Source organism: Gracilinanus agilis, chromosome 4 (assembly GCF_016433145.1).
Source record: "Gracilinanus agilis isolate LMUSP501 chromosome 4, AgileGrace, whole genome shotgun sequence".
NCBI classification, from domain to species: Eukaryota; Metazoa; Chordata; class Mammalia; order Didelphimorphia; family Didelphidae; genus Gracilinanus; species Gracilinanus agilis.
The window spans coordinates 251,139,772-251,165,842 of record NC_058133.1 but is presented as its reverse complement, the minus strand read 5'-3'; the positions used below and the strand labels follow the sequence as shown (position 1 = coordinate 251,165,842).

General features: G+C 40.7%; 1 protein-coding gene across 1 annotated transcript; it reads left to right on the top strand.

The window, feature by feature from the left end:
* Positions 1 to 4,763: 4,763 nt before the first annotated feature.
* LOC123243728 (polyunsaturated fatty acid lipoxygenase ALOX12-like) lies at positions 4,764 to 22,690 on the top strand. The gene is made up of 14 exons (XM_044671787.1): positions 4,764 to 4,898; positions 8,146 to 8,359; positions 9,028 to 9,109; positions 9,268 to 9,390; positions 9,539 to 9,642; positions 9,919 to 10,079; positions 11,376 to 11,519; positions 11,870 to 12,079; positions 14,345 to 14,431; positions 15,299 to 15,468; positions 18,560 to 18,681; positions 21,887 to 21,987; positions 22,117 to 22,284; positions 22,373 to 22,690. The coding sequence occupies exons 1-14, from the start codon at positions 4,764 to 4,766 to the stop codon at positions 22,550 to 22,552; spliced, it is 2,001 nt and encodes a 666-aa protein (XP_044527722.1). The 3' UTR covers positions 22,553 to 22,690.
* The last annotated feature ends 3,381 nt before the right edge of the window (positions 22,691 to 26,071 follow it).

The following is a 26,071-nucleotide window of genomic DNA, read 5'->3' as shown; positions in this document are numbered from 1 at the left end:
GGGTTTTCTTAGCAAAGATAGAGTGGTTTGCCATTTCCTTCTCCAGCTCATTTTACAGATAAGGAACAAGTGACTTGCCTAGGACTACACAGCTAGTAAGTGTCCGAGGCCAGATTTGAGCTCAAACTGATGATGCTTCAAAAGAAGGCAAGATAACTTGTTGGAGGAATCAATATGGTCCTATCTGGTTATAGAAGGCTGGGACAAATCTAGTAAGATGAAATTTAAGAGAGAGAAATATAAAAACTTACGCTTAGCTTCAAAATGAATTTAATAAGCACCAGACTGGGGAAGTATATATAAATAGTAGTTCATCTGCAAGTTCAATAGGAGACCAACACTATATAGTAGGATGGCTAGAAGAGCTAAGGTGATTTTAGGTCACAGGAAGAAAGGCAGAGAGAACTGGAAGAATGAAAGTCCTACTGTAGACTCTATTTCTGCTCAAAACTGGTAAACTAGAGAGTATGCAGAGGAAGGTAAGTAATTATGGTAAAGAGTCTCAAGATTAAGTCATAGAGGGATCAGTTACAGAACTGGGATATAAAGTCTATAGAAGAGGAGATGAAGGGAGATGTGTAGGTACCGTCACTTGAAATGTCTGAAGTGCTATAGAATAGCTGGCAGGGGAGGTGGTACCCAGCCTGTACCCAAGGTCCAGACACCTGTTCCTCCAGGCCAACTTCTACCCTGAGAATCCCCAGCTTCCTTTAAGGCTCAGCTCAGCTGCCAACTCCTACATGAAATTGTTCTTAGTCTCCTCTCCCCAAGAAAAATATTTGCATGTACTTGTCATGTTTTATCTTCCCAATAGAACATAAACTCTCTAAAGATAGTTTCATTTTTGTAACTTAGTTTAGTATCTTGCCCAAGAGTGACTATTCCTGTTGGGTTGAAGTTGAATGGTTTATTTTCTAAGTATAGGTGGAGTATATAGTTTCAGACCTCTTCCAACTCTGGTATATTGAGAAGGCTGCACACGCGCGCGCGCGTGTGTGTGTGTGTGTGTGTGTGTGTGTGTGTGTGTGTGTGTGTGTGTAGAGTAAATGGTTACCTGTAAAGCTTCTTTTCAGTACCCCAAAACATAGGCAGAGTAGCTTTATCTCAAGACTCTCCCCTAGTCATGTCTTCAAAGCCTTCTCCAAACCCAAGAATCCAAATCAGGGCTTCACCAGGCTGCTGTCTCTGTGTGCTTACCACAAATTCATCCAACCTCCTCTTTCTCTCTTCACACCTTCTAGGCTCCCTCATCTCCTTCTGTTCCAGGGGAGAGTTCTATTGCTTTATGGCCATGTGCATCTCCACTTGTACAGCCAGCACTCCTATGCCCACCAGGGGCAGGTACACACACTACACCATAAAGCCAGGATGGTGAAGGGATAAAATCTAGATTGGATGATGGATTGAGGTGGGAGGTGGATTGGAGTTGAACTCAATTCCAATCCACCACCCACCTCAATGAGCTTAAAAGCTCATGTGCCTGGTTCTCAGAGTGACTGTAGACTTTGCTATCTATGTCCTCCTTACAGCTGAATTGCTATGCTTGGTGGGTTCCCAGTGCACCATGCACTATGCATAGGACTCCACCAAGCACCAAAGATAATACTCTGGGCATGATGATGGCCACTCTGCCCAATTTTCACTAGGCATCCCTCTGGAAGTCTTTAAGTTGGTTGAGTTCAGCCAAACATGATGAGAGTACATGTGGTCAAGGATGAGGGGTAGTGACTAGTCTAACCCCTACTTCAGTCCGTCATCCATTCAGCAGCCAAAGTGATTCTCCTTAACCTGAGGTTCAACTATGTCAAGCCACCACCATGAGTTTCAAACACAAAACCCTCTGTTTGATATAAAACTTGGGTCTCTAACTCCCAAAGTTCCAGTCTTCTTATACAATAACCACTCCCCAACATTCCTTGATTCAATTACTTTGGCTTCTTTGCTGAATGAACAACATACTAATCATGTTGGATCCTCCCAATAGAACATAAGCTCTCTAAAGACAGTTTCATTTTTGTCTCTCTAGACTCCAGGCATTTTCTGACAGTCCCCTAGCCCTGAATTCTCTCCCTCCCCAGTTCCATATTTTGGCTTCCTTGATTTGCTGCCAATCCCAATTAAAACCCCATCTTCTGGCTAATACGACAGCAAAGGAAAGTAATAAATGTTGGAGGGGATGTGGCAAAATTGGGACATTAATACATTGCTGGTGGAGCTGTGAATTGATCCAACTATTCTGGAAGGCAATTTAGAACTATGATCAACGGGCTTTAAAAGACTGCCTGACTTTTGATCCAGCCACACCACCGCTGGGTTTATACCCCAAAGAGATAATAAGGAAAAAGATTTGTACAAAAATATTTATAGCTGTAATCTTCATGGCGGCAAAAAACTGGAAAATGAGGGGATGCCCTTCAATTGGGGAATGGCTGAACAAATTGTGGTATCTATTTGGTGATGAAATACTACGATGCTAAAAGGAATAATGAACTGGAGGGATTCCATGTGAACTGGAAAGACCTCCAGGAATTGATGCAGAGTGAAAGGAGCAGAACCAGGAGAACGTTGTACACAGAGACGGATATACTGTGGCATAATCTAATGTAGTGGACTTCTTTACTAGCAGCAATGTGATGACCCAGGATGATTTTGAGGGACTTATGAGAAAGAACACTATTCATATCCAGAGAAAGAACTGTGGGAGTAGAAACACAGAAGAAAAACATTTCCTCAATCACATAGGTCGATGGGGATGTGATTGGGGAAGTAGACTCTAAAGGATCACTCTAGTGCAAATATTAATAATATAGAAATAGGTCTTGATCTACACATGTAGAACCCAGTGGAATTGCTTGTTGGATATTGGAGGGCGATGGGAGGAGGGGAGGAAAAGAATATGAATCATGGAATCATGGAAAAATATTCTAAATTAATTAAATAAACTTTAAAAAATCCCATCTTCCCTAATGCTTTCCCTATTCATTTCCCCCTATTTATCCTATACACAGCTTGTGTGCACACAATGGTTTACTAGGTTTCTCTCCCATTAGATAATGAGCTCCTGGAGAACAGGGACTATTTTTTGGCCTTTTTGTTGTCACAGGCCTTAGCATAGTGCCTGGCACTTAAGAAGAGATCAAGTGGTGCTTAGGGACTGACTCCAAATTGCTAGATTTGGAATGAGCTCTCTGCTTAAATCCCAGCTCTGACACTTACCACTCTGGTGACCTTGGACAAGTCTTCTCATTGAGTCTTAGTTTCTACTACAAAAGAGAAGCTTTGAAGTTCCTTTCAGCTCTAAATCTACATGGTCATAGGGATACTCAGGAACCTCTTATCTGGCGTCTAGGCTTTCTTATTTCTGGTCCAGGTTCCTCTAGGATAGCACAAGGAAGAATACTTCTCAGGATCTGGACCCCTGGATGTGCTGAGCCATTTTATTTTTTTAGGTTTTTTTTTTTATTTTTTAGAAAAATGTTTTCCATGGTTCCATGATTCATGTTCTTGCTCTTCCCCCCAACCCTACTGGTTTCTTCATGTGCCAATGATCAAGACCTATTTCCATATTATTGATAATTTTTCCAGGGTGGTCATTAAGAGTCTACATCCCAAGTTGTGTCCGAATCAACCCATGTGTTCAAGCAGTTGTTTTTCTTCTGTGTTTCCACTCTTGCAGTTTTTCCTCTGAATGTGGGTAGCATTTTTTCCCATAAATCCCTCAGAATTATCCAGGGTCATTGCATAGTACAGAAGTCCATTACATTCGATTTTACCACGGTGTATCAGTCTCTGTGTATGTTTTCCTGGTTCTGTGTGCTGAGCCATTTTAAAGATTTGACTACCCTGGACAAAGAGAGATCATAGAAAAGAATGCTAAGCTAGAACTACCCTGTGCCAAATAGCCAGTCTAGTAGAGAACAGTCACCACACCTTCTAACCAAGACTTCTCAAGCTTATCAGGAATCCCTGCTTGCTCACTCCTTAAGGCCCAGACCTCTGTGACCTTTCCCTAAAGGGTTTTGGAACTCACTCCTCAAAGGCAGAAGGGAAGGGAAAGATAAAGCTTTTAGAGCCCTGAAATGAATACTGCACTTGAGTCAGGAGTGGGAATCCTGACAGCTACTTTCCTAGCTGTGTGATTGTAGATAAGCCATTTAGGCTCTCCACCCCAAGTGCCTTATCTATAAAATGGGAATGTGACTACTAATTGGAAGGTTGTGAGGAAAGTGTTAGGTAAACCTTAAAACTTCAGAATACTGTGGACTTTGTTATAAAACATAGTGTGTCTGAGCTGGAAGGAAACCATTTCCTAGCACAAAAACCTTCCTCTTAAGGAAAATTAATGCCTAGAAAAGTCACTTAGGCTAAAGCTACATTGGATTCAGGTGATTAACCCTGGAAAGGAAAAAGGGAAACTGAGGCATCCATCTCACTGTCTATATGTGCTTCACAATCTTGAAAAAGGATAGTTTCTTGTCTCCAAACCTAAGCCTTATTTTTTATTTCCCTGCCAGGCAGTCCAAAGACTCCCCAGAAGGTTCCATCCCCACCCCATTCCATTTTTATTGGTCAGGCCTGCCCTGGGTGGAGACAATGGAAATTCAGAGAAGGGTGGGGACTGTGAGGAATATAGGCAGGTGTGAGGAGAGCTCTTCCACTAAAGGGCTTGGGTTTATGCCTAGGACACTTGCCAGACAGCAGTGCCCAGGGATCAGACTAATTTCCTGTTACTCTTTTTGCAGCCACCAGCATCTCCAGAGAGAATGGGTCGATACAGGGTGTGTGTGGACACTGGGCACTTTGCCTTCGCGGGGACCAACAACCAGGTGCAGCTGTGGTTGGTGGGGCAGCATGCAGAGGCCAAACTGGGGCTGTGGCTTCGGCCAGCTCGAGGACAGGTCAGTGATGGGGTGAGGATGTGGAGGAGAGGTCAGGAGCTGAGTAATGTAGGTAGCCTGCAATGGGATAGGTTACAGAGAAATGGGAATGGGCTGGGGATCTTTAGGGCATTGAAATGATGATTCTAGACTGGAGGATAGGAACACTTGGGACTTGTCAGTTCCTGGCCAATGGGCTTGGGCAGGAAGAAACCGTGAGAGGGAATGGTCAGGTACCATGACCTTCTGGGATACCCAGTCGAGGCTATTTACTCCAGGGTCCAAAAAGGCAGGAGGTGGTTGCAAGGTGGAGGTGGAAATAGAAAGAATGTTAGACTTGAAGGCAGAAGACATGTGTTTATATCTCTCTACCCTGCTACTGAGGAGTTAATGTGTTATTGGTTGAGCAAATAACTCTTTCTGGGAACCAATTACTCACTAAGTGAAATAAGGATAACTGGTATATCTCCCAGGCATGCCGATTATAGAGTGAGTTGGGAAAATCATTATGGAAATGTGAAATGTTCCTATGTGACCCATGTGGGTCACTACCCCTTCTTCTATTCATTAAAACATTCAAGATTATTTTAGGCTGCATAAAATCCATCTTCATGTCCTCTCATCTAGCTTTCAAAACCCATAGCAAAAGAAAAATAAAATCAGTGTCACCTAGATGGTTCAGAGAGTCAAGCCTAGAGGTGGGAGTTCAAATCTGATCTCAGACATTTCCTAGCTGTGTTAACCCTGGACAAGTCACTTAGCTGCAATTGCCCAGTCCTTACTGCTCTTCTGCCTTGGAACAAATACCTAATACAGATTTTAAGACAGAAGATAAGGGTTTTAAAAAAACCAAAAAAGCAAAATGGTTAGTCAAGAAAAATAGATTCCCAAATTGACCATATCTAAAATCTTCATCTTAAGTCTTTCACTTCTCTATTATGTTTTATCATGAATCCTCCGAAATCATGGTGGGTCTGTCATTGATTGGGCTGATCAGAATCCTGAAGCCTTTAAAAATGGTTTGTCTGTGGGCTATTACTGTCATTGTGTAAACTCTTTTCCTGGTTCTGCTCACTTCATTCCATATCAGTTCATGTAAATCTTCCCTGGAATTCTCCTCTTCTTTATTCCTAACAGCATAATAGGATCTCATGACATTTATATGCCCCCTGCTCTTTCCACTGTGGTGACTGACCTCAGGATCTTTCTTTTGGCTTATCACTGGTAAATGATCATAGAATTCATAACTGATACTGAGATGTATAACCGAGAGAAGAAGATTGTCTATGGAAAGTATCTTAGAAGTCATCTGACCTAACTCCCACACTCCTTTACCTGTTGAAATCCTGCTCATTCATCAAGGCTCAGTTCCAATGCCACATCCTTCATGAAGGTTTCTCCATCCCTTATTCATCCCTTGGACATGTCCTTTCTTCAAGATAGCTATCTTTCGTGAACTTATGTCGCTTCAATAAACACTGACATATTTAATCACCCTACAGCACCTATGATAGGATCTAATGAGTAAGCATACTATTATATTAGAGACAGAAGGAAACTTAGATTGAATTCAGTTGACTTAACAGCAAGTAACAATTTCATATTTACACTGATTAGCTAATCCAACTTCTTCACTTTGACAGTGAAGACACCAAAGCCAAGGTCATGCAGGGGAGTAAGGAACTATCTGTGCTTGAATTCCTCCCATGACAGGAAAGCCATTCCTCACATCCAAATCTGATAGTGCCTCTGGATAGCAGTAGCTGAGGATCTGTGGTCTTTGTTCTCTCCTAAGTGTAAATGACTGGGTTTTTTTTTTCTCTTGAAAGTTTTCTCTTATTCAAGGTTAGAACTAGGGGCCTAAATATGATTTGCTTATCAAATTGACACTGGAATAAAATAGGGAGAGCAAGATAATTTATTGGAAGAGAGGATTCAAAAAGACCTTGAGAGGCTAGAACACTGGCAAGAATCTAATAAGATAAAATTTAAAACCCTAAACTGAGCTTCAACTACTCAGCTTAACAAGCACCTGACTGGGGAAGTGTGCATCATCATCTGCAAACCCAGACAGCAAGCTCAATAGACCAAAATGTGAGAGGACAGCTAGAAAAGCTAAAGTGATTTTAGACCACAGGAAGAAAGACAGAGTCCAGAACCAGGAGGATGGAAGTCCTACAGTAGACTCTGTTCCTGCTCAATGCAGGTAAACTGAAGAGAATACAGAGGAAGATAAGTAATTATGGTGAAGGGCCTCAAGATCAAGTCATAGAGGAATCAGTTACTGAACTGGGATATAAAGTCTGTAGAAAAAGAGATGAAGGGAGATGTGTAAGTGCCTTCACTTTAAGGGTCTGAAGTGTTATCAGATAGAACAAGATTGATTTTGCTGGACCACAGCTGCAGAGCTAGAAGGAATGGATGAAAGAAGCAAGAAATAAATTTAGGGCTATTGGAAAGGAAATCTTTCTATCAATGAGCAGGATCCCAAAGGGTAATGTGCTGCCTTCAGAGGTAGTGAGTTCCCTTTGACTGTAAGTCTTCAAGCAAAGGCTGGATGAATGCTGGTTGGGGAAGTGGTACCCAGCCTGCACCCAAAATCCAGATTCCTACTCCTGTACCTTGCTCAGGCCAACCTCTAGCTCTGAGAATCCCCAGGATACTTCAAGGCTCAGTTTAGGTGCCAAAACCTACATGAGATTCTTCATTTTCTCCTCTCTCCAAGAAAAATATTTGTATTCACTTTTCATGTTGTTTCCTCCAACTAGAACATAAGCTCTCTAATTTCATTTTTGTAACTTAGCATACTATCTTGCCCAAGGATAACTTCCTCTGTTGGGCTGAAGTTGAATGGTTTCTTGCCTAAGTATAGGTTGGAGTAGATGGTCTGAGACCCCTTCCAACTCTGATATTTTGTGAAAGCTGCATGTGTGTGTGTGTGTTTGTGTGTGTGTGTGTGAGAGAGAGAGACAGACAGACAGACAGACAGAGACAGAGACAGAGATAAGACGAGACATTGCAGTTTTCTGTAAAGTTTACAGTTAGCTTCAAAGTTTCTTTTCAGTACCTCTATACACAGGCAAAGTGCCTTCATGTCAAAAGACTGAGGTTGAAATCTCACCATATTTATGATATTAGGTGAGTTCCTTTCCCTCTGAAGCTTCAGGTTCCTCATCTTTAAAAATGGGGACAATACTTGACTCTATAAGCTATAATCACAGTTCTCTTCTTCCTGGTTCTCCTAACTTCTCTTCTACTCCAACACTAGAAGGAGGATTTTGAAGTGGATGTCTCAGAAGACCTGGGTCCCCTCCTGTTTGTGAAGCTCCAGAAAATCCATTTCCTGCTGAAGGATGCCTGGTTCTGCAACCATATAACTGTTTGGGTCTCTGATAAGAGCATGGAGGAGGATAAGGGGATACTGTTCCCCTGCTACAGATGGGTACAGGGAGATGGAATCATCTGCCTGCCTGTAGCCACTGGTGAGAAGGGTGGAGCCTGGGGCAGGGAGAGGGCAGAGGATTTAGGGCTGTAAGGGAGCTTTGGGATCATCCAAATTAATGCCCTGATTTATAGGTGTGATTTGGGTTAAAGTTAAAAAATAGGAGTGAGTGGATGAGGAAAGGTTCAGAAAGAAGGCAGAGGACAATAAGGAGGGGAAGTCCCAGGAAGACAGAAGAGGTAGCTCAAAAAATTGTTATATGACATAAATTGATAGCTTTACCTGGATGAGGCTAGAGACATGAGGAAGAGAATGTACACTGCTACTCTAGGGAGTTGGTGACAGAGTCAAGTGACAATAAAGATCTCAGGGTAGAAAATGTGAAGAATGTGATTTTGGAGAACAGATGTGAAGGTGAATGAGAGTTGGACAGAGACAGAAAAGGCAGTATTCAGAACTGGAGTAGAGGCAAGATGGGGATAGGAAGGGTGAAGTGGGCACCCAGGAGAATGAGAAACTTGCCCTAAGACTGGGCAGCAGGAAAGAGAGTGATGGGAAATGGAATGGACATGGAGGCAGAAAGGAACAGAAAATGGGGATAAGACTTGGGGAAATTGGTGAGCTGGGGTCAGGGGATAGAGAGCAGCCTGGAAGCACATCCATGGAGATAGAGCAGGTAAGTGAGATCTTGTTCCCATGTCTTCCCAGCTTGGATGATGGGAAAGGATGTCCAGGGATTGTTTAAGAAACACAGAGAAGAGGAGCTGGAGGAAAGAAGGAGATTATACCGGTGATGTACCTAACCTCTCAGTAGCTTAAGTTCTGACTCCTGGATTCTATCTTATTTTCACTGGGACCCTGGATTCTTTGATAGTCTCTAATCTCCCCTGACCCTTGATTTTTAACTCTCCATTGACATTTTGGTTTTTTGATTCCATGGACTTCCAGTTGGGCCACCTGGAAGAAAGGGATATTCTTGACAGTGGATGCAGCATCAGAGAAAGACCTGCCCCTGGATGTGAGATTCCATGAGGATAAGAAGATTGATTTTGATGGGGCACTGGCTGCAGGGTAGGACCAAGACCAGAGGCAAAATCTGGGGTTTGCGGGGTGGAGGTTTCTTGGCACAATGGCAAATATGGGGTTTAGTGGAGAAGGAGAAGGCGGAGGGAACTCAAGTATTTAATTCCTCATTTAATTGCTTTGTTCCTTATCCTAGAGAGATGGAAGTTGTCCTTAAACGTGCAAGCAACTTCCTGAGTTCCTGGAAGAGCTTGGAAGATTTTGACCAAATCTTCTGGGGCCACCAGAGCACCTTGGCCAGTTAGTAACAACCCCATAACTTTGATGATCCTCTCCAATAACCCATTCGTGACATTTTGTATTCTTCTTCATCATATCAATATCACTTCTACCCCACAAATACTCCATACTGACCATCTTTCCCAGAAGTGTCCCTAAAGGTGACCTGACTTTAGGCCTCTTACTTGAGGGTAATACTGAGCATTCCAAGTTGGGGGGATCAAATGCCTGGCATCATGGGGAGAGTCAGGGTATAGAGGCCCCTGGAGTGCTATGATCTCTCCCTTCTGCCCCCAGAGAAGGTACGCCAGTCCTGGAAGGATGATGATTTTTTTGGCTACCAGTTCCTTAATGGGATGAACCCTACAGTGCTGAAAAGGTCCACTTCTCTCCCCACCAGACTTGTGATCCCCCCAGGGGCAGAGGAGCTTCAGATCCAGATGGAAAGAAAGCTCCAGGTAGCCCTTCTCCTCTTCATCTCCTCTCTACTCCAATCTTTCTCCTTTTTTTGGCATCTCTCTGACCATAAAGAATTAAAAAGGCTCTGAGGGATCAAATTAGGTTAGTTTCTAAACATACACAACACATTGCTTGAAGATTTCAGAAGGCAATAGGTTGAAATGTCATAAGGATAACTTGATTTTAAGAATGGAGGAAGCATAACTAAATCTTTGAAGGATCAATCAAGATAGTACAACTAGAAGAAAGTCCATCAAAACAGTAGTATTTACACCTATTCTGTATGCAGTCTCATTCTGGGGGAATCTTGAGGATATGCAAAACACAAGGAAGAGGAGCATACGAACAAAATGGGCCTACTATTCTTTACTGAGGGGAATTTGCAGTAAAAGAGAAACAGGGCAGAAAAAGTGAAAGCAGATGGAGATAGGAACAGATTAACAACCAAATGTAGACTCTCCAAATGGACCTTGGTCCTGGATTTCAGTACCCAGAAAAAGCAACATTTAAGGAAATTTATCCTGGAGGAGGTTGGAGTGGATGGCTTGGGAATTTGGAAGGAGTAGAGGGTTGAGAGAAGGGAAAATATATTTTGGGGAAAAAGAAAACCCTCTGTTTTGGAAGTGGGAAAAGAAGAAGGGAAATGGCAGAAGGTTTGTTTGGGACAGATAAAAGCTATGCTAGACAGAAAGACTAAATAGTTTTAGAGTTTAGATTTGGCATGGGACCTTAGAAGAAAAAGGAGCATGATCTCCCAAACAAAGAAGCCCTTGAATCTGTCTGTGTCATGGAAATAGAAAAAGCTCTAGAAATAGAAAAAATAGAAAGGAATTGGGGCAGCTAGGCCTAAGTCATACTCCTGAGTTTTAATCTGGCTTCAGACACTTACTGGCTGTGTAACTCTGGGCAAGTCACTTAACTGCTGTTTGCCTTAGTTTCCTTATCTGTAAAATGAGCTGGAGAAGGAAATGGTAAAATACTCTAGTATCTTTGCCAAATAAACTCCAAATGGAGTCAGAAAAAGTTAGACACAACTAAAAGAACTAAACAACAACTGGAGAGAGAAGACTTTGTCTCTAACATCTGCTGCTACAGGATCTTGAATGAGTCACTTCTGTGAGCCAGTTTCTTCCACTATGAAAGCAGGTGGACTAGATAACTTCTAAGGGGCTTTCCAGTTTTTATATTCTATGAGTCTGGGTCCACTAAAGAATCTGATCCTTTTGACTGTCTTTGGTATTAAAACTGTTTACATCAATCTCTGACCCTTGACTTCAGACTAATCTATCCTTTAGGAGGGCTGCCTATTCGAAGCTGACTATTCCCTTTTGGATGGAATCCAGCCCAATGTGATCCAGGGGGAGAAACAACATCTGGCTGCCCCCCTGGTTATGTTTAAGATGGAGCCTGATGGGAAGCTGCTACCCCTGGTTATCCAGGTGAGGGATGCCATTTATCCTTCTACCTAGCTCCCTGATCCAGTCTTCTTCCTCCCCAATGCTACCTCACTAACCCATTTCTTGGAGTAAAGACCTCTCACTTCTCTGCTCTGCCTCATCAACCTATCTTCTTTTCAAAGACCCAAGGATGGAATGCCCTATCCTATCTTATCCTATCCTATCCAATCCATGTAGTTCTACTAAAAGAGTAGTGACTGGAGGAGAGCCCCTGGGTTCATATTCCTGCCTCTGATGATGTCTCATCTAGGCAGTTCATTTAACCTCCTCTGGGCTTCTAGAATCCCTTCTACTTTTAGAGTTATGATTGTATTGATTCTTTTGTCCTCCAGCTCCAGCTTCCCAGCTCTGGCTCTCCAGTCCCACCACTCTTCCTGCCCTCAGATCCCTCCCTCACATGGCTCCTGGCCAAGGCCTGGGTCAAAAATTCTGACTTCCAGCTGCAACAACTACAAACCCATCTCCTGAAGACCCATTTGTTGATTGAGGTGTTTGCTGTAGCCACTATGAGGTGCCTCCCAGGGATGCACCCCATCTTCAAGGTACTCACTCTTCCTTACAGATACCTTTCACATTCTACTGTGAACCTAGGGGAAAGTATTGCCTCTCAGGCTTCCATAAACCAAATTCTTAGAGCAGAATTTTCAGTTAGGGTTTCATTAATTTTCTTTAAATTCATTTTTCTTCAGTTCCAAATTCTTTGCCTCTCCCTCCCTATCTTCTACCCAAAGAGAAGGCAACAAAACCAAAACTAATTAGTGATGCAACACCACTGTCTATATTAACTGTGATCAAAATTTTCTTCTTTAAAGTAAGAAAAAGAAGAAATTTTGCCTTAGTCTGTACTCTGGATGCATTATTTCTCTATCTGGAGGTAGATAACATTTTTAATCATGAATCTGTTGGAAGTGAGGTTGGTAATTATGTAAATGAGTTACTAAGTCTTTCAGAATTGGTTACTTTTATGATATTTCTATTACTTATCTAATTTTTTCCACTGATTCTACTTATTTCCCTTTGAATGGATTCATGTCTCCCCAGGTTTTTCTGAAACTGTTAAGCTTTTTCTTTTGTTTTCTTAAAAATGCTTAGAATTAATAATAAGCTTTGATTCCAAGGCAGAAGAGTCGTAAGGGTTAGGCATTTGGAGTTAAGTGACTTGCCCAGGGCCACATAAGGGGGACATATCTCCAGCTGCATTTGAACCTCCCATTTCCAGTCCTGGCTCTCTATCCACTGAGCCACCTAGCTGCCTACCTTTTAAAAAATATTAATCAATCTGATATGTCTCAGAGTTATTTTAATTAGAACTTCTCTATTAGAGATTTGTAACTTTTTTTCACATAGCTATGATAATTTTTAAATTTCTTCCTCTGAAAACTTCCTGTTCATATTCTTTGACCATTCAGCATTTGGGGGATAGCTGTGGTAAATTTGACTTAGGTCTCTATATAAAATTTCAGAAATGAGATATTTGTCAGAGAAACTTACTGTAAAAATTTCCCTCCAAAATTTCTTGCTTTTCCCCTAGCTTTAATCCACATTGCTTTTGTTTCTACAAAACCTTTTTAATTTTATGTAAATATAATTATATATTTTACCTCCTATAATCTACTCTAACTCTTTTTGGACATTTTCCTCAGTGCAAAGGAGAACCATATGATAAAAAGTGGTATTTTAGAAGATTAATCTGCATAGAGTGGAGTAGGGAAAGACTGGAAACAATGACGCCAATAAGGCTGCAATAGTACAAGAATAATGTGGCATTGGATCTGGGACATAAAGGAAGATTCAGTAGGACTAGATGACCAGAGATGGAGGAACAAGATAAAATAAGGAGTAACAGATGACTGATCTTTTAAGTTTGAATGAATGACAGGCACCAAAGAGCTGGTGTGAGTGAGGATACAGCTTGGGGCACACATGATGTATTGGAAATAGACAAGTCAACTTTGAATTTGTTGTAGGACAATAAGAAGAGACAGATGTTTGGTAACTAAGACTATAGACCTGGAGACAGAATGAAATGTCCAATGGAGGATGTAGATTTGGGCCTTCATCAGTATAACAAAGATGACAAATGATAAAAAAAATAACAAAGATGATAAATGAAACGATGAAAGCGCGAATAAGTGTAAAAGGAGACCTGGAGAAGATGACAAAAATTTATGGAATATCCACAGTTGTAGGCAAGAAGAAAGGGAGCCATGAATGGAAGGTAATGCAGAAAATGATTTCAGAGATATAGGAGGAAAGCAACTTATGATGAGGCAAGAAAAAGGTCCAAGATGGAGAGAAAATAAAATTAAAGATTCCATGGAACTTCTCAGAAGGCAGAAGGCAACTTGTATTAGAATCCTAAACTTCCTCCAAATACAGATTAAGAAATACTTTTTCAAGACCCTACAATGAAATCATGCTTTCTCTATGGTGTATTCACAATGTTCCATAATTAGGTCTTACAAACCAATCCTTCACTTCAATCAACTTCATATCCTTCATTCACCAGACAGGACAGGTTCAATTCCCTCTGCCTACCTTTGCTGCTCTTTCCTCTTCCTAAAGAACTGTCACCCTCAAAAGTCCTACCCTTGTTCTCAGCCTCGATTCTTGTCCCTGAAGAGGCCTTGATAGGTCATCAGGTTCATCTTCTTGTGTCTAAATCTAATCTCATCCCAGACCAGCTATGTCATCTATCCACATGTTTCTATGTTCCTCTACTGCAGGACCATCCTGATTAAGGGTCTATTGTGGGGGATCCAGGCTTTCCTCTCTCTTATTTCCTTCCACCTACCTTCTTCCCACAGCTGCTGGTCCCTCATTTCCGTTATACTATGGAGATCAACACTCGAGGGCGGACCATAGTCTTCTCTGATGGGGGAGGTTTTGATCAGGTATGAAGGGAGTGGGACTCAGAAGTTGGAAAAACTTGAAGGAAACAAAAAGGGAAATGTGCCTCTATCCCAGGTCCTTCACCCATGAAGCTTCCAAATCAATGACCTGATTTTTTATTATTTTTCATCCAATTAAACATTTATTAAGCATTATTAAACAAGGCACTGTGAATATATGAATAAGCCTTACCCTCAACAAGCTAACAATCTGGCAGAATGGAAAGGGCACACACAAATCACTAGAAATTAGATGATTTAGGTACAGAGGAAGCAATGCAATGCAAAATTCAAGGAAATATTCACATCTCCCTGGGTATATCAGGAAAGTAATCTTGGAAGAGGTAGCACTTGAGGGGAATCTGAAGAAAGTGAAAGATTTCAATAGTTGGGTGTGAAAGGATCATTTTCCGTACATGGGGAAACTTGTAGTTTAGCTGTGTGTGATAGGAAGTAATGTAAAGTGAAGAGAAAAAGGTAGGATGGAGCCAGATTTGGGATGGGACTTGAATATAAGGCTGAAGAATTTGTATTTTGTTCTATAAGCATGGGGAGCCACTTAAGGTTGGGGGCAGAGCAATGGCAACATAAAATATGTGCATTATCTAGATTATTTTGGCAGCACTGAAGGATGCTTATAAAAGCCAAGAAAGCTTTTATAAGGTTATTTACCATTGTCGAGGCCAAAAATAACTAGGGATATCTTTAATGTGTATCTTAATGGTCTATCAACTGCTTAAAGTCCAGGAAGAGAGAAAAGTTTAAAAAAAAAAGACCTGATTCTCTGAATTCCTTCCTTTCCAATTTCTAAATCCTGCCCCTATGCTCAATCCCATCCTAACCCCACCTCCTCCGACTCAATGAACACAGATGCTGAACAGTGGTGGGGAAGGTAAACTGGATATCCTCCGCAGAGGAATAGCCCATTTGACCTATCGATCCCTCTGTCTTCCCAATGACCTGGCTGACAGAGGGCTTCTGGGGATTCCATCATCTCTCTATGCTCATGATGCCCTCCGGCTCTGGGACATTATTTCCAGGTGAGAAGAGGGTACCTAAAAGAGAAATGCACTGGTACATGGGGAACATGGGTCAAGGGATCTTAATGGTGAAAGGGCAAGAGGGGACTGGGAACTAGCCAATCTACACTAGGCAAACAAGGAAACCAAGTTTGAAAAAATGTATGGAAGAGTTATGGGATGGTGGTCAAGGTCTGAGAAAGAGAAGGTCATTGGAGGTGTTGGAGCTTTTTGCATTATCTGTGTTTCTAGGGGAAACACTAGCTCACATGCACATGGCACATTACTCATAACTACCCCTGACGTAGGTAGTGCAGATACAAGTATTACAAATGTTGAATGGTATGCCCATTTTACAGGAGAGGGAACTGAGTCTTAGCAAGAGAGAAAGAGAAAAAACACAGGAGGAAGAATACCAGTAGAGATACCTATTAATTCACAGGAGAAAAAATCCTTGAAAAAATTCATAAATCAAATATATGGCAAAAATGCAAGAAGCAAGAAGTTAAATTGGCACAAATAGGACTCAGAGAAGAATAATTCATGAGAAGAACATGGCTATGGAAAATTATTTCTTATTTAAAAAGAAAAAGATGTTGAAGCAAAGGGTGAATAGCATGTGTTTAAGTGCCAAACCTTAGTCAGGACAGTACAGTGCCTCTGGTTTGGGATTAGAAAGGAATGAGATATTCATACACCACATCCTATTTGACAAAAGTTTAAGCTCACTCAACTCTAGCACAAATAGGATTCTCAGAAAAGATGGAACTACAAGTTGGCAGTGACAGTCCACATGGTCAGAAAGTTGTCTTGATTCACGGGGCACTTACTGGAAAATGGACAAAATCTATAGAATACTAACTACTCATAGGCTGGATTTTAATATCTTAGACATTGGTTTCTCTAACTTTTATGATCATGCAATAAACATTTTTGAGAATGTCCCTCTAGAAAAGGTCTATTTATTTATAATTTGTATGCATTTATTTAGACTATAATTTATACATGTATGTTAGTATTAATGTCAATAATTATGTACTTTATAAAACATGCAAAAATAGAAATATATAAGGGATGAGATAAAGGTGAAATAATATTTAAATCAAAAGGGAGCCATAGAAATTTACTAAGTCAAGCATATTAAGAAAATCCATTTGGCCATTGGGTGGATGATATGGAGAGGGGAAGAGACTAGAAGAGGTATTAAAGGCCACTGTAGCGATAAGACTGAGTGGCTATGTGAGTAGGGGACTGATGCAACAGATGTCATGGAGTTAGAAATTATAAGATCTGATAACTCTCTGGATATGTGGGTTGAGGGAGAGAGAAGAAACTTAAGAATAGCACCTAGGTTTCAAATCTGGCTGATTGGAAGAAGCAAATTTCAAAAGTTTCAGAGAAAGGGCAGAGTAAGAAGCTAAAGCCTAAAATTCTACAGGCAAATCAGCCCAGAAAGGAAGGGAAGATCTCAAGAATCAAAGTCTGAGGAACAAAACAGAAACAATTCCAATGAAGAATGGAGAGAATTATCTGATGTTAATATCTCTTTTGGCAACTTATCCTTTTAAAAAGCTCTTATTTGGGGCAGTGAGGTGGCACAGTGCATAAAGCTCCAGGCCATGGGGGGCAGCTGGGTAGCTCAGTGGAGTGAGAGTCAGGCCTAGAGACAGGAGGTCCTAGGTTCAAACCCGGCCTCAGCCACTTCCCAGCTGTGTGACCCTGGGCAAGTCACTTGACCCCCATTGCCCACCCTTACCAATCTTCCACCTATGAGACAATACACCGAAGTACAAGGGTTTAAAAAAACAAAACAAAACAAAACAAACAAACAAAAAAAAGCTCCAGGCCTGTAGTTGGGAGAACCTGGGTTCAAATCTGGATCAGATACTTCCTTGCTTGGTGACCCTGGACAAATCACTTAACTCTGTTTGCCTAATTCTTTTCCTTCTGTATTGGAGTTGTTACTAAAACTGAAGGTAGGTATAGGATGTGGGGTTTTGGTTTTTAAAAGATCAATAATATGGAAATAGGTATTGAGTGATAGGAGTGGAATTGCTTGTCATCTCTGGGAGGGAGGAGGGGAAAGTAGAGGGAAAGAACATGAATCATGTAACCATGGGAAAATACTTAAATAAAAAAAAACAGAAGGTAAAGGTTTCAAAATAAATAAATGAAAGCCTCTTATTTAACATAGGAAAAAAGAGTAGATAATTTGACACAAAACACTTATAAGTATTTATATATTTATATAAGTATAAGTATAACAATCTTTTAAGAAGAGTATCAGGCACAGAATTCCTTGAGTCTGATAATGAAGGTCAAGGATAATAAAAGGTTTTCCAAGCTACATTTTGGCAAAAAAGTACCAAGAAAGGGATTGAACTTCTGCTTTGGCAGATGGGATGATGATGCAGAGAAGATTAATGTTGGATTGGAAAGAAAAGGGTTGAGAAGGAAATTAAAACTCAAGACAAGTAGGGAAATGGTAGAAACCACCTGTTTCCTTTGGACAAATTCTATTCACTGGGCCCAGATAAATAAAATCCTAAAAAGCAGAAAAATGTGATTGCTAAACTATTAGTGATATATAAAAGCTTAATGGGAGAGATGCTACCGGTGTGGAGAAGGACAAAGGCCCCAGTTGACCAAAGTGGAAAGAAAAGGTAGAAGACTTGAGAGGAATAAAATAATTACTTAAAAGACTAACATGTGAAGGAGAACTAGATTTATTCTTTGTGGCTTTGGGAGAGCCCAGAAGAGCACTAGGAACAATGGAAGAAAAGGTGGGGAAAAAGATCTAAATTTTTACAGAAAATTGTAAGGAAAACTGCCTAACATATACTAAATATAAACATATACTAAGGGAAAACTGCCTAACATAACCTACACAAAAAGGTAATGAGATACCTCTGGTTTTCTCTCACTAAAGATCTTCAAATGAAGATAAAATCATGGCTTGTTAGGGATGATATAGAAAGAATTTTTATTCAGTTTGGGGTGAAAGAAATGTTCTTTTAAATTTTTTTCTAACTCTAATTCTATGATTATGGGAGATATATCTTTTATCTCCTTTAACTGCTCTTCCCTGACCCCCTTCTTTCTTGGAAAGCAGGTATGTGCAAGGAATGGTCCATCTCTATTATTCAGGGGACAAGGTTGTACAGAGTGACCATGAACTACAAACATGGTGCCAAGAGATCACTGAAAATGGGTTGTGTGGGGCCCAGCAGCGAGGTAAGATATGATTATCTCCCTAGTAAAAAACATTTCTCCTTTCTTTTTTCTTTTTGTTAATTAAAAAAATTCATTTTCAGTTCCAAATTATTTCCCTCCCCCATCCATTGAAAAAGCAAGAGAGATAATATTCACTACACAAGAAGTCAATATAAAACACATTTCCACATTATCCATGTTTTGAAAAAAAGCAAGAAATATAAGGAAAGTAAAAAATATACTTCCATCTATATTCAGAATTCATTAGTTCTCATTCTGAAGTTGGAAAGCATTTTTCATTATGAGTCCTTTGGAAGTGTCATAGATTATTATATTGATCAGAGTAAGTCTTTCACAGCTGATTAGCAGAATATTGCTATTACTATTATTGTTTATTACTCAACTCGCTTTTCATCAGTTCATGGAAGTTTTTCCAGGTTTTTCTGAAACCACATCCTTCATCATTTCTTACAGCACAATAGTATTCTATCACATTCAAATACCATAACTTGTTTTTTAGAAATTAGGCTGCTAGGCTATTTGGTACCTATATATTTAGTATTAATGTTACTTTATTGTTTATGGTACCTCTTTATCAAGATGTAATTTACTTCCTTATTTCTTTTAATTAGGTCAATTTTTACTTTTATTTTTTCTGAGATTATATTTTCTACCCTTGCTTTTTTTTAGGAAATTACTTTCTTCAATGAGCTTTTGTATTTCCTTTTCCACTTAGCCAATTCTACTTTTTAAGTTATTTTCTTTAGTGGATTTTTTGTGCCTCCTTTTCCATTTGGCTGATTTTAATTTTTAGGGTGTTGTTTTTTTTTTCCAGTGTATTCCCCGCCCCCTACTCCCCAAGCCGTTGACTGTTTCTCTCATTTCTTTTCCCATTTTTCTTCTATCTCTCTTATTAAGTTTTGAATTCTTCCAGGAATTCTTTTGGGCCTGCCACCCTTTCACACTTTCTTTGAAGCTCTACAAATTTCCATTTTGGCATTATTGTCCTCTTCTGATTTGGTATTTTGAGCTTCCCTGTCACTAAAGTAACTTATTTTTCCATTCTTCTTGATGACTCTGTCTATATGCTGGAGTTCAGTTCTATTCTTAGGGGTGAAGAGAGTTCCATTCCATGTTTGTATTATGGTCTAGTCTGGTGCTTGGGGTCAGCTGGTTGCTTTTGGGTCTTGCAATTACACTTAGAGGAAGTTGCCTGCCTGGCTTATCATGGGGAGGTTGGCAGCAATTTTATCCAGAAGCCAGCTGTGCTGGATCAGGCTAGGTTCCATTTCTCCCAATTTTGGCTCCCCTTAGCACAGTGCTCCAGACTGTGCTGGACTCTGCTTCCCCAATTCCTGATGGATTGAACCAGCTGTTATCTCACTATTAGCTTATTCAGATAGAGTATGGTTTGTATTGCTCTCTCCTCTTAACCCAGTCCTTCTTGCTAGTCTACCTGGCTGTTTTATACTGAAACACTGTTTCCCTCTGTCTGTTGTTGGCTTTGCTGTTCTGGAATTTGTTTTGAGGCTTTTTTGTGTGGTTATGTGATTAGAGGTGGGTTTGGGTGAATTCAGAGCAGTTCTTACTCTGCCATCTTAGCTCCTGGAAATAGAAGTCTTCCCTTTCTTCTTAACCCTTCAAGAGCTCTGTGAAAACCTTCTGTGAGTTCCACCAGCTTTCTGAAACTGTTTTCAAGTCTAGGGACCACCTAACATGCTCAGACCCTAGATGCCTTACATTTCCCTACATCCTGACCCCTTATCCCTGCTATTTCCAAAAAATACACATAAATAAACTTAGCCTACAAAAACAAGGCACCAAGAACCACATAAGGCAGTGTAGTTTTGTTGCCAGTAGATAAATCTTAGGATCTCCAGCCTCCATTTTCATTTCCTCTACTTCAGGATAAAATTGAGAGATATTTCTTCCCTCAAAGCCCAAGTTTCTGAAATTGGAAAAAAAAAGAAGAATTCTCCTCTTCGTCTTTCCTCATCTCTAACCCCCTGAGTTTTCCAACAGACAGTACCTTTTTCTCCTTTCCTTGTCTACTGGAAGCCACTACATACACTCTAAAATTTGACTACAATTTAAGGGGATTTGTCAGAACAAAAAGACATGTGTGAGGGAGGTGATTTATATATCTAAATCCCTTTAAAAGTGAAGGGAGACTCTTGATAAGAGAAATGCAAATTAAAACAACTCTGAGGTACCACCTTACATCTGTTGGATTAGTCAATATGACTGTAAAGGAAAATGATAAATGTTGGAGGGGATATGGCAAAATTGGAACATTAATGCACTGCTGATGAAGCTGTGAACTAATCCAATCATTCTGGAGGGCAATTTGGAATTATGCCCAAAGGGCTATAAAACAATGCAAACCCAGAAATACAACTACTAGGTCTGTATCCCAAAGAGATTAAAAAAAAATGGGAAAGGGCCTACTTGTACAAAAATATTTGTAGCTGCTCTTTTTGTGGCGGCAAAGAATGGAAAATTAAAGGGATGTCCGTCCATTAATTGGGAAATAGCTGAACAATTGGTTGAATATGATGGTGATGGAATTCTATTGTATTATAAGGAATGATGAACAGATTGACTTCAGAAAGGACTAGAAAGACCTATGTAAACTGATGCAGAGTAAAATAAGCAAAATCAAGAAAACATTGCACACAGTAATAACTCTATTATGGAATGATCAACTGCTTAGGTACTCTTAGCCATACAATGATCTAGGACAATGAGAAACTTATGATAAAGAATGCTATCCACCTCCTGAGAAAGAACTGTTGGAGTCAGAATGCAGATGAAAGCAGATGACTTTTCAATTGTTTATTTTGATTTATGTTTTCAGGTTTTGGTTTTATAAAATTACTACTTTATAAAAATGAACAATACGGAAATGTTTTGCATGATAATACATGTATAACCTAGATCAAATTACCTGTCATCGTGGGGAGGGAAAAGAGGATGGAGGTTGGGAGATAAGTTCAATCATATAACTTAGGAAAGCTTGTGTGGAACTTTGTTATTACATATAATCAGTAAAAATTAGTAAATAAACAAAAATAAGTGAAGGGAGAAATAAAACATTTGATCATACAACTTCTAAGAATCAAAAGCTTCCCCCACACATCCCAGGATCTTGGCCACCTCCTGAGGACAACAGCCCTTATTTCATCCTGAGCCTTCAGCTTATTCCACAAACTCTTCTTTCTTCCAGGGTTTCCTGTCTCCTTCCAATCCAGGGCTGACCTCTGCCACTTTCTCACCATGTGCATCTTCACATGCTCAGCCCAACACTCAGCTGTTAATCAGGGACAGGTAAAGTAATTATCTGAGAGTGTAGTGGCCAGATATGTTCCTTTCTGAGGGGAGATGTTTGAGGGAGAGGAACTAAGGGCCCAGATCCCTGGGTCACTGAATTACTTCAGTCTCTCTCCCCATGCACAGGGTGACTGGTATACCTGGGTCCCTAATGCTCCATGTTCTATGCGGCAACCCCCACCAACAACAAAAGATGTAACCTTAGAAATGGTGATGGACACAATGCCCAACGTCTATCAATCCAGTATCCAGATGTCTACTTCATGGCAGGGGAGCCGGATCCAGCCAGACAAGGTGAGAGCCAGAGCCTCCAGAGGGAACAAGCTCAGGAATAAGGTTCTTAAAGCTTGTGACTCTGAGTTGCCTTTTGTTGCTGTCTCAGGTACTCCTGGGTCATCCCAAGGAGAAATACTTCTCAGAGCCTGAGTCCAAGGCTGTGCTGAGCCGTTTCCAGAAAGATTTGGACACTCTGGAAAGGGAAATTGTGGCTCGTAATGAAGGTCTGGACCTGCCTTATGAGTACCTTCAACCAAGCCAGATAGAAAACAGCATTACCATCTAAGCCCAATATCTGGCTGACCACCACTCTGATTGGGTTGGAAAAGCCTCGTTTCCTTTCCCTTAGTCCTTTTAATCTCAAGTCTACAGTTACAAAAATTACAAGTTTGGGGTTCTGTCCCCACCATATCTGCTCTTTTTCACCCACCCACTGAGGAGGACTGTTTCTTCTGGTATAAATCATATTTAACATCTCATTTCAGTGTCATGAGTCATTTGTTCACATTCAGCTTTTTGGCAACACTCCTTTCCTATTCCCTACGCATGTTTCTTATTGTCTGGTGCTGGTGTTCCTGGAAAGAAATTATCTTCCCTTTGACCTTCCTTCTGGGGCGGAGATAGTCCTCTTATTCTGCTGAAGAATGGGAAAGTTCCAGTTCCAGTGCTTTCTCCTAGCACTGATAGTCAATCCCTCTTGTTATAACACCTCCTTGCTTCTGTGTCATCCCTGTCCCTTGTAGTGCAGAGGTGCAATCAACTCTGCAAAAGGCTAACTACAGAATTTCTGGCAGTTGAGAGGGTTTAGAACCCTGACTAGCAGCAGTTGATCCTGGAGGCTTGGTGAGAGCAGAAGGGTCAACTGAGCTCGGTCTTTGGGCTGGAACCTGGCCTTGATTCTGTGCCTTTTCTCTTGAGATTTTGTAGCTTAGCTAATTCCTCTGGATCTCCCTGACCTTCCCTATTTCAATCCCCATTTCCTTTCCTAATTTCCTGTGGGTTTGGGAGAAGGGTGGATTTGGGTGGTAGCAATCAAACTTTGAAGACTTAGTTTTCCCCATAGTCAAGTAGGGCTTACCCTTGATACAAATTATCTCCTGATTCATTGTGTGTAACTTCCCTAACCTTAAAGGCAACAAAACCTCCTGGGACTGAGTGAGGGCAGGCCCTTTCTCAGTCTCCCATTCCTGTGTCCCTCCCCCACCTGGAGCTTCTCCCTAGGAGGTTGTTAGAGAAACCTTGCATCCCTCTGTCCTTTATAATCAACCCTGAAACTTAATAAACCCTGTTATCATTTAATCAAACCTTTTGCTAAATCATTGGTTGAATGATAAAAGAGGGATAAGGAGAAAAAGGAATAGTTTCTCTTTGGGTCCTGAGGGGATTTGGAGGCGTCTATCTTGGAGGAAGTGGTGATCTCTATACTTCCTCTGAGAAGCCCTTCTATTTCACAGACAGGGAAGAGCCTTGGGACTCTGTCTTTGTGATCATGAGAAACTGACTAGAAAGCCCTCTAGTTAGTTTCAAACCATTTCTGGCTGGCCCTAACCTTTTGTCTGTAAAAGTGCCCTTTGTACCTGAAAGGGTTCAGCCTGTTTCCCTTCAGTGTCCTCTGTCTCAAGCCTGTGTACCCAGTCTGTGTCTCCCTGTTGCAGCTGCCTGCCCAACTACCTCATCCTCTTCCCTTGCCGCTCATTATACTTTATCGTCCTATATTTCCCTAAACTCAGCCATTCCCTTACATCTCTCCTACCACCTCAATTTACTATCTCCACTATTGCATCCTCCTTTCCTACCTATTGACTTAGGGACTCACAAACCCCATCCATTTGCTTTATTCCCTTATTACACCCTTTCCCACAATCTGCAAGTGGATAACTATATACTACAAGGCATCTCAACATCTTGTTACTCAGGGAACAAAATAATTCCAATGCTGGCACAAGGCCACGGACTAGGAATATTTTTCATCTCACCAAGAAAAGTGAAATGAGAAATCATAATCATCTTCCTTGGTTCAAAAGATTAGAGTAACTTTCCAAATAGTCATTAAAGTCTGACACTCATGAACACAGTTATACCTCTTTTATCTACCATCATTCTGTTTCCATCATCATTCTGTATCAACATTTTGGGTAATTGGTTCTACAAGGTCACTATGTGCACATATATATATATATATAGTACGCCCTTCATCTTCCAAATTTGTCTCTTTTAAGTTTCATGGGAGGGGAAATTCCCTGTAGTTCTCTTACAGCATAATCGATACATTTCAGTCAGATTCTGTCATTATCTTTTCAGAATAAGAAACCATTCACTTTCACCTACTACTTTTAAGATTTGTAGAGCAATTTATGTACATTGCTTCATCAAATCCTAGCAATTTTGAGATAAATAATATCAGTATTGTTAACCTTATTTTACACATGAATAAACAATCTTAGAAGCTGAGTAACATTTTAAGGCACCCTGCTAGTATCAAAAGCATGTTTTGAATCCAGGATTCTGAAATACCAGTACAGCTTGTTTCTCCCAATAAACCATCCTCAGTTTCCAATGAACAACTATAAGCTTTTTAGTCTGCTCACAAGGAAGCTCCTTTGATCCAATCGTTTAATAATATATCGATAGAAAACTTTAAGGTTTATAAAGTATTTTCTTCAAACCAACCCTGTAACATGGTGTAAATATTATCACTGACAAATGAAGAAACTGAAATTACTAGAGGTGAACCAAATAACCTAAAGTCAAAAAGTAAGGGATCAGTTAGGAATGGAACACTGATCAAGTCCAGCAAATCTGTTTTACTTTCATGAACATGAATTGAATACCAAATACAGGTGTGGGTAAAAAGTGTTTTTTTTTTTTTTTTTTTTTTTTTTTTTTTGTAGGATAGAAAGTGTAAGGTAGTGAAATGATTATTTAATTTAGGGAGTTAGGTCAAATCTTGTCCTCCTCACCTGTGTTAAAGTAGATAAATTACTGAGCCTAATTTTCTCTCTGGTAAGAAAAAGTTTTAAACGAACTATATAAGACATTCTCTAATTGATTTCAACTGCTTTCCTGAGGATCCCTAACCTCTTGATTGTGCCATAACAGTACACTACCTCCAGGGCCATGGAAGTTAAACTTTGAGAAATGGCAGGGAGATGCTTTTCCTGGTTTCTAATCAACTTAAACAGGAGGAACAAAGAATCTTTCCTTCTGGATGTCTGTCTCCGGCTCTTCCTACCCCTCCACCTTTCTCCAGAAATTTCAGAAGATCCACTAGGCAGATCTGGAGACGTCTATGCTATCGTCCCCACTGCACGACCAGGCCTTACCACCGCATCTACCCACCCAAAGCAAAGGAGGAAACGGGCCTCTTTCCTGTCCCCTCATGGAGATACCACTAGACCATGTCCCCCTCCAGGACAATCGTGCAAAGTCTTTCTCCAGCATTCCCCCACTTAAAGGCCGGCTTCGAAAAAGGTTCGCTCACTACATAGAAGAAACAGGCAGGCTCGCCTTCAGTCACCGGACTCGGAAAACATCCTGGCATGTGAATATCCCTTCCCCCATTGCTACCCCCCCCCTTTCTTATTTCGGTTTCCCGCGAACCGTACCATATTCGTGGGGAGAAAGAGGAGGAAAAATTCGTATTTCTCTAGGAAATGTTAATGCAAATGTCATCCTCGGTACTCCTTCTGGAAGATGTTTCATCCCGCCATTCTCTTCTCAATGACAGCCCGCCCCCTCCTCCTTACCTCAAACCCCCAGATTCCCTGGACCAGCTCTTCCCCTGAGTTTGGAGCTCGCTCCACCC